Source organism: Diadema setosum, chromosome 11 (assembly GCF_964275005.1).
Source record: "Diadema setosum chromosome 11, eeDiaSeto1, whole genome shotgun sequence".
Lineage (NCBI taxonomy): Eukaryota > Metazoa > Echinodermata > Echinoidea > Diadematoida > Diadematidae > Diadema > Diadema setosum.
The window spans coordinates 39,173,683-39,183,216 of NC_092695.1; the positions used below are offsets into that span (position 1 = coordinate 39,173,683).

At 39.6% G+C, this 9,534-nt stretch overlaps 1 protein-coding gene across 1 annotated transcript; it reads left to right on the forward strand.

Moving 5' to 3' along the window:
- The first annotated feature begins 1,966 nt into the window (after positions 1-1,966).
- LOC140235203 (uncharacterized) lies at positions 1,967-8,992 on the forward strand. The gene is made up of 4 exons (XM_072315237.1): positions 1,967-2,037; positions 4,694-4,773; positions 6,304-6,461; positions 8,083-8,992. Exons 2-4 carry the CDS (start codon positions 4,724-4,726, stop codon positions 8,334-8,336), a joined length of 462 nt encoding a protein of 153 aa, XP_072171338.1. The 5' UTR covers positions 1,967-2,037; positions 4,694-4,723; the 3' UTR covers positions 8,337-8,992.
- Positions 8,993-9,534: the final 542 nt, after the last annotated feature.

Genomic DNA, 9,534 nt, shown 5'->3' on the forward strand with positions numbered 1-9,534 from the left:
TTATATTATCAGTGTCACATTAGCATTCAAAACATCATGCCATTTAGGTTTATTGGTACTAGAGCAGTTGGAAAATTTATGTACTTCCAAAATATTATTTATCAATAGTATCAATCATATCAATGTCCTACACATGCACAGACTTCTTCCAAGTCCTGGGATATACGGGATCATGGATATACTACATGTATATTCACCTGTATTCACCTATCTTGTCGGGCCTCTGGAAAGACAATAGTCTTGTAATACCCTCCCACTTTCAGCAAGCTAGTTAGAGTTAGGGTTTCTAATATAACTATACACAGCCCAGTCACTGTTGCTTCCCATGGCCTTTGGTCGGGCTACTTTTCTTGTGGCATAAAAGTAAGAGAATGCATGTAATATGAAACTGTATTAGTGCTGTGATTATCATACTTACTATTAACGTTACAGCAGCACAATCTTAGTTCCACTACCAGTAGACCTATCAATACATATCATGCCAGCCTGAAACATGCAGGCTATGATAAAATGATATAAACCTAGCCCACATTGCAATGCCCTGCTGGCATTATTAGTTCCTTATTGCCTGGTCATTGACGTTGGCCTGATAACTTCCGGACACCCTCCCTGCAAGCTTTTGAGTTTTTACATCTCGACACCCAAGACAAGTTAACTGCGACCAGCCTGAACTGTGTACAATGAAGCTGGCTCCGAGAGAGTCCTTGCCATACTTGCCAACTCTACCGCATTTGGCGATAGACTACCACTTTTGAAAGATTTCATTAGCATTCAAGCTAGCACTGCTCGCATAGGCATCCTGGATTCTACCGCTTTCTCAAATGAAAATGTTGGCAAGTATGCCTTGCCTTGGTACAACGGAGCGCCCCACCGGGGTTTAAAACCCAAGCTCAATCAAAGTAGGGAGGTGGGAAGAGACCACCTCCTGGAGCTCCCTGATCAAAGCTCCATTGAGCACAGACACCACGGCACACATACACAGCATGCAGAACAGACACCCCAGGCCCCATCCAGCATCGCATCGCCATGGTGGTCATAGAGAATGTGTAGCAGTTTTAAACTAACAAACTTGATAGGAAGAGTAAACTTCTACTGTACTGTAGTACTGCTAGGCCTACTGCTGGTCTAAAAGAACAAGGCCAGGTTGAATGCAAGGAATGTCATTACTAAAAATTTAAATACGAGCGAATGCACATGACATGCATTTTGATTTAAATTTTAAATGAGTGGACGTGGGGAATGACACTGACAGGTGATATAAATTTATTACACGATGAATGGCAATTACTTACGTTGCATTAAGGTTTCTTGAACTTCAGTCTTCACAGATATATTGGAGTCCGTTTATATTCATCAGAATAGAATACTGCTAGAATTTACCAGTAATACTACAACACACCACCGTCGAACGTATCACTATATGAACATGTGATGTGTAGACGTAGTAGCCAGTAGGCAGGTCGTACCAGCTTGCCAAATGAGCGCTAGCGTAGCGGAAGCCGGCTTCTCTATTCAGGTATGTAAACATTGCTTGCAACGCGCGAAATCCGTGGGAAACCCCCCGAATCCGGATTGGTCATTCTTGGACATGTGACATAAAAACCGTCCAATTTCATGTTGATAATCGCTACATAAAAGTTGTTGGAAAAATGTAAAACTAGTGATAAACAAGTTTACATAAATCTTAACTTAGAAATTATAATGTGTAAGGACAAACATACATGATATACGAGAGACGTACCTGTATTTTCTTGTAAGTTAACACTGATAAAATATCTAACCGGGGATAGGCCACACCTCTCAGTTGCTGAACTCGCCGGCTGTGGAGAGGTATGTGACAAAACATGCATTTTGATTGGCTGCAGGAGTCATATTACACGTTGATTGACCAATGATGAGGAATGGTATCACTGTGCATAATCGTTTGTTAGTCATTCATTCGGTTGTTTCTGCGCTGCTCGGGAGGCTACGAACGTGTAAGATCAAGTTTTGTGAATTCATCGATACGGCATTATTGTCAGACTTCAGTTATTATCGGTAATTCAAACGTGTTCAGTTTCCGATGATCTGTCATATGAATCTTTTGTGTAATTTGTACGTCTACTGTATGCGTCCTGTTCATTTCATAAAGTCGCTCGGCTGCGGTCGTGCTTCCGCAGCCTCACAACAGCCACAGCACAGCTGCACCTGCAATGCATGCAGAACATCAGTCAGCTGTTGCTGTGCTATGCGTGTACGTGCTGTTGCGCAGAGGTCGTCACAAGGCCATGATTTGGCATTGGAAGACTTGCCATAGATATAGTTTACTGTACAGAACCTGACATAGACAATATTGCAGTACAGTACAGTGCAGTGGCAGTAATGCATAGTGGTGGCAATCCAATGTCTGGAAATCTAATTGTATGTTAATTGCAGTTTTGTAGTACAACTTTGTATGCTGCTACTGCTAGCTGTGGCTCTCAAGACTCGGCTCTAACATGTATGTTAGTAGAATCTATCTATTGTTTTTTTCTTCTCTTTTCTTTTCTTGTTGGCTGCCTCTCTAATATAAACATAAACGTTAGCTGAAATTTATGCCTAATTTTGGCTTTGTATGGATTCTGATCTGCATCTTGAGATGACAGGAATATCCAACTCCACATCAAGGAAAGCAATACTTAATAGCCCGACCAGACGCTGTTACCACGCTGTCTACGTATCTACTACGTACAGCGACTGGGCTGTGTATAGAAAGTGTATAGAAAGCAAGAACTTTCTGAGGGGCATGACACAATGTACAAAACAGTAGAGTATGGCATGCTGTCACCGAGGAATCCAAATGCATGATTTTACTCATAGACTAGAGCTATACTTTACTTCAATACTTTTACTTTCTTTACTTTACTTTTATCCAATGTGGATGTTACCAGGACAGTGCCTGTTCATCTATCAAAACCCGGTCCGAGAACTTAATAATGTCAAGTTGAATGTTTGGGAAATGACAGGCATAAAGTCTGTTACTGAGTGTTTAGATCTATGCTTTTAATACCTGACCTGATGAGGTTGTGCTTAATATCTTGCTATCTGCTAGACGACTGACTTGTTTAGTTGATGTGGTTGATTTCATAATTTCTTTCTTCTTTTTTTTTCTGTTTGGCATGGGCGTCACCGGTGGGGGGGGGGGGTTCATTTGTGCGAACGCACCCCACTTTAGACCCTTTAAAAAAGTTTTACTTGTCAAGTATGCACACACAATTTAAATCTCCATGGTTTCGGAGGTGGGACACCCCCTCCCAGACCCTCCCCGATCACTCATATGGGCTCAGTCCTCGCATGTGCTCGAGTATTTAAAGGACAAGTTCACCTTCATAAACATAAGGATTGAGAGAATGCAGCAATATTAGTAGAACACATCAGTGAACGTTTGAGGAAAATTGGACAATCGATGCAAAAGTTATGAATTTTTAAAATTTTTGTGTTGGAACTGCTTGATGAGGAGACTACTAAGGCTCGTGATGTCATATCAGTACAACAGTATAAAGAAAATGTAAAGAAAATTCAACATATTTTCACATTTTTTCACATAATAAAAGAGCACTTGACTTGCCTCTTTCTAAAGGCAATGGGAATAATATTACCCATAACATACAGTGTATGTCAGTAACGAGTCAAGGGAATGAGTACTTTTTTCAAAAGATGAAATTTTGTGAAATTCTCTTTATATTTTCCTTATATTGTTGTACGCATGTGACATCATACGCCGCAGTAGTCTTCTCATCCAGCAGTGACTGCACAACAACTTCAAAAATTCATAACTTTTGAACGGATTGTCCAATTTTCCTCAAACTTTCAGTGATGTGTTCTACTAATATTGCTACATTCTCTCAATCCTTATGTTAAAGAAGGTGAACTTGTCCTTTAAAGAGGCTTAGTTGTTGTTTTTTCAGAATGTTGCGCTGAAAGCCTTTTTTTTTTTTTTTTTATTAGCTGATGAAGTCCGGAAGTGAAACCAGAAATATAAATGCACCCCCCCCCCCTTTGAAAAAAGCTGGTGACGCCCCTGTTTTGATGTGACTTGTCTGTTTACTGTGAGCCACAAGTTTGATTTATTTACAATCCATTGAAGTATTCCAATAAGTCCTAACAACAAAAGATGAAACAATAATTTATTATGGGAATTACTTTTTGGCAAGTTGACCCTTTAAAGGCCCCGAAAGGGTGTTCGTGTTCATTTATTTTATCACTATTGATACTAACCAGGCTTGTGTCTCATGTTTTGGTGAAGTTAACATTTTGAATTGTGCTAGAGATTTTTATACTGGGAAAGAGTTCGTTTTGCATCCCCATAAATAATCCTAACCAGACATAAGACTCTGGAATCTAGCATAGACCTGACACCCTTAACATGAGACTCTACTTTGTAAGTAGTATTGTTGAGAAATTTTAAGAGTAGAGGATGAAAGGTCAGAGTTTAAATTTGCAGAATGGAAACCTGCATATGAGTGTTGAACTCTGGCATGCTAGAAACACTTCATAACAGAGTGTGGAAAAAAACAAGTTTGGATTGATTTCTTACACACATGGTTAGAATTTCAAAAAACTAATGGCATGTGGTCTATTTCCACAGAACATTGTGCATATGTTTTAACCCCATTCTGCCCTCATTCTGGCATTTTATACTATGTAAGATGTTACCTTTAAATTTTCTCTACAGAACCAATTTTCTGAGACCACAAGTATCAACATGACCTCTGTTAACTGCTTCCAAGGAAAAGGAGATAAGAACTCTTCCAAGTAAGATTATCATTCAGATTTTGATATGTTTTATATATATATATATTATGTTTTTATACATTATTTTTTTAGAGTGTCAAGTCTTGCTGATTTTGGTGACTAGAAATCAACAACAGAATATGCACACAGTTGCAATACAAAATATGCCTCAACCAAACTGAAACTACCCCAAAACAAAAACAAGGCCATGTTTCCATGATAGTAGTGCAACAAATGCAAGGTAACGATTAGTTGGACATTTAGTGACATCTGGCAGATCATTTTTTTTTTCAATGATTGCATGTCAACACGAAAAACAAGATGGCACAGTCGAGAGTAAATATCATATAACACCCCAGGTTGGCCACTGGAAGATGCATTGTTTTCATTTGTTTGTTTGTTTGATTGTTGTTTTTCAGTGCTCTGTGTTGGATGGAATTGTCTACCATTGAATCAACAATGAAGATATACATGTATTCCCATCAATGTACTTATTCAAAGTAGACATGGATGAACAGTTAACATTCCTCCTTATCAAGTATAGCCCATTCAAAGGGCTAATGATTCAAATATAATTGACTGTGACCCATGTTGTATAAGATTTGTGCTGATTTGATGTCACTGGTCAGACGGATAAATTTTGATAGTACAGTGTATCAAACACAGTAAAAAGATTCCACTGTGAAATAGTGTTCTGCAACCAAAGTTGTTTCACTTAGACCCCGTTTACAGTGCGGGGCCGGGCTCGGCTGCGGCTCGGCCACGGCCGAGCCCGGCCTCAATTGCGCGGCCGAGCCTCGCAATTTTGTCTGTTTACACTGCTGGGCTCGGCCGCACTTTTAATTCAAACCTTTCAATATTTTGTCGTAGTGGCGCTCTACTTGTAAACAAACGAAATTTGGTATAGCCTGGTTTTCAGACCCTTTGCCAACTGGATTCCGTGGCGACGAAGTCGCCGTTCAGGCAAAGGCCTTTGCTGAAGGAAAAATCCTTTGCAGGACAAAACCACCTTAAACTATACTAGTTTTCCACGTTGAGGGGGTTAATATCGTGAATAGCAAAATAGTACGGGCAAAGGGTCTGGAAGCCAGACTAAAATTGGCCGCGCATTTGGCCCAGTTTGCGTTTACACCAAGAAGAGGCCGGGCTCGGCTGCAGCCGAGCCGCGGCCGAGACCACCTCCAGAGCGAGGCCAAATGCGAGGCCAATTTTGGCCTCGCATTTGGCCTTTTGCGCGTTTACACTGAAGCGGGGCTGGGCTCGGCCGCGACTCGGCCGTGGCCGAGCCTCGCACTGTAAACGGGGTCTAAGTTGAGGGAAACGCAAAGATCACAATCAATGTCATTCTAAATTACTGGTTCTTCTCAAAGTCACTTGCAATTATAGTTGTGTGTGGATACATATCAAAGTCATAGTTCATCAATGAGCTGTGGGACAAATCTTACATTTCACACATGCTGCTGTGAAGATGCCCTTAACAGAATGTAGTCATGTTCATATTGCCTCCTGGGATAACGTTTATTCCTGTGCTTTCCTTTCCCCATATAACAGAGTTCTTGCCCCACCAGGTGGCAAGTCCAATGATATCTTTGGGTTTGCAAATGAGCCAGCAGACCCCCCTCCACAGAGGAGGCAGAAGGCTACTCAGCCCCCGCCTTTTGCCCAGCACACTTACGACCAAGGTCCTGCTAAACCCTGCAAACCTGTCTGTAAGTATTCATCACATTTTCAGTCTCAGTTACATCTAAAACATAAACAGTGTAATTAAGGAATGGTAAATTAAGTGACCATGTCATCGTAAAAGTAAAGGCACATCTTGTATGGTAGAAATGGGATGACTGAACACAAAACATCAAATAGATTGCATTTCTGTTGGGGTATTCATATCTTGCAGTCAAAAGACTGAATTGCATAAGGAGTTGCATTGTAAAAGAGACAGTGTAAATGCATTAAATGAAGCATGAATTATGTTTAAAAAAACAAATATTGTTATTAAAAAGGGAGTGATGCACACAAAGACATAAAAATAAAGCAGAATCCGATCACAGTAATTCATGTCAGGTCAAACTGCATAACATCCCGTCACATTACACATAAAGACACTGTGAGAATGGCTTAGTTCTCCCTTTCTCACGCACTCCTTTGCACTTATTCCCTTTCCCTCACTCTTTTACACAATTTCATGCATGCACACCACCTCACGCTAACAGGCACATAATGGGCCAGATTACACAATCTCCCTACGGTAAACATCACAGATCACAGATCACTGATCACACGATAGGCATAGCACCAAAGTTTGCCATTATGAGACACCTAAAGGCTTCTGATTATTGAGAGATATAACTACTGAATCGCATTGCACACAAATATCTGCAAGGATGGGGAGGGCTTTACAAGAAAGAAGGCAAAAAACACAAAAATTTTGCATCTTGCAAATTGATGAAGCACTGTCCATGGCACATTGAAATAAGAAATGAGATAAGGAAGAGTTCTAGAGGTTGGGGTAGATAGAGAAAGATTAGAGAAGGAGGAGGAGAAGATGGGGAGAGTGAGTGGGAGGGAGGGAGGAAAGTGGAAATTGAGGATAAAAAATGTAGGACGAAAAAGAAGAAGAAAGGATTGAGAGTGTGAGGAAAAAGAGTAAGAGAAAAAATGAAGTGGGATGGTACAGGGGAATAGGGAATGGAGAGCTAAGGAGATATCTAGGGAAGGAAGGAATGTGGACAAGGAGGAAAGAGAAGAAAAGAAGATGAATAGAGAGAGGATAATGAGGAGAGAGCAAACTAAGAGCCGGGAGGATAGGTGAGGAAAGGAAGATAGAAGAAAGCATACCAAGCATCAAATATTTCACCTTGATACCTGGCATGTACAAGACATGTACATAATCATGAAAGGTAAATCAGTCATCAAAAATAAGAATAACTAACATTTAGGAATATTGTTGCCATGAGTAGGGTGAATATGAAATCAACAGTCATTGAAGTATTCTTTCCATACTGACTGAATTGAATATGGTGCTCAAACTATACCCCTGGTAAATAAAGCAAAGGAAACCAATCATTGTCTCTAGAACCAATTTGCTACATTTTACAGTTATTGTTTTAATGTAGACTTTATGCTTTCTCCAATTGCAGAATACAATAATTATATGTAATGCCTTATTCAAAGGAGAGTCATTGAAAGCTTGTTGAATTAGCAGGGATTATCGGACAGACACCATCAAATTGCAAGAAATTAAATGTTGTGGAAAGGCAATAGGTCATCCTATAAGCATCATAGAACTAAATTTATTTGTATTTTTTTTTTTTTTGTCTTATGGAAATTCAGCTTCCTTTAACCCATTGACTGGTGAGCCATATGGAGCATCGCCAAACCAGCAACCTGCACGGTCAGACCCACAACCACCCCCACAACAGCAGCCAAAGCAGCAACAACAGTCCAACACTGTGGGAAGACAGCAGACGCAGGCTCAGTCTTCATCGCCTCCACAGCACGCAGCCGGCACCAGCAGCGGCGAGCCAACGCACACCAGCATCAAGATATACAACCCTCCTGGTGGCAAGTCCAGCATCTCCTTCTAATGCCTTACAGCCACCACCCCCTCCCCCTCCATACTGACCATTGACAAAATCAGTCATATGCAATGCTTGTCTGCTTTGTCCAGAATTGTTTCATGCATGTATACAAAAAATAATTACTGGATTAATTTAGACAGAAAAATCTTCATGTAATGACTAAATCAGCAAAGTGATGAGAGTACAGCAATATATCTTATCAGCACAAAATGGCATCCTTAAAATTGCACTTAACCTTTGTTTCTTGTCAAAGCAATATTCAAGAAGAAATTCTGTGGTAAGTACAGCATATTTGTGCATTCAGAAAAGTCAGTGCACAAAAGTGATGAATTATAATGATGGATGCTTGGGCTAAGTTACACAGAGTAGATCTGATTAAGATGCTAAAAAGAACCTGCGATCCTACTGCAAACTTGTCAGTGTTATTCAAGACATTCCCTCCCATATTTCATCATTGCATAGTTGATAAATCCTGTGACTAGATTCTTTACTGTTCTCATCTTTTGTGGATGAGAAGAAACACTTTTGTCACTTTTTTACATTTGTCACCACAGGAAGAAAAAAAAAAAAAGATTGAGCACATCATGCATTCCTAGCAATGAGTTAGTTTGAAATGATGTAGTTTGCTTAAATATTCACAGCAGCTAGAGTTTTGCAGTACACATTTAAAGGCATAATTTACTATTTGCAGATGAAACAAAAACCCAGCATTAGTGCTTCTAAAATGTGTTTCTAAAATGTGAGTTAGGGACAGAAACAACCACTGTAAGAATTTGAATCGGTAAAATCTATGTTAAGTATTGTTTAATAAACAAAATGTGAACAGTAGTTTTAATGAAAATGTTTCCAGACTAAACCATCTACAGTTACGGTTTATTGAGAAAAATACAGATATCTCCTTATATTTTAGGCTTTTTCACGAAAATTGTATATAATAGGATGTTTTGTGGTACAACAGACCTACACATATGCATTAAATGTCATTTCTTGAAATTTTTTTAAATCACTGTTCCCAAAGGTAAACTGTACCTTTAAGCAGCATGTGTGATGTGAATTTTCACTTTTATCACACATAAAAACATATGCATAAAGAGGGAAGAGCCAGTAGATATGGAATGCTTTGTAATAGATTTAGAAGGATTTTTGAAAAGATGAATTAAGATGAACAATTGATTTGTTTGTAGCATTTCGCAATCAATACAGA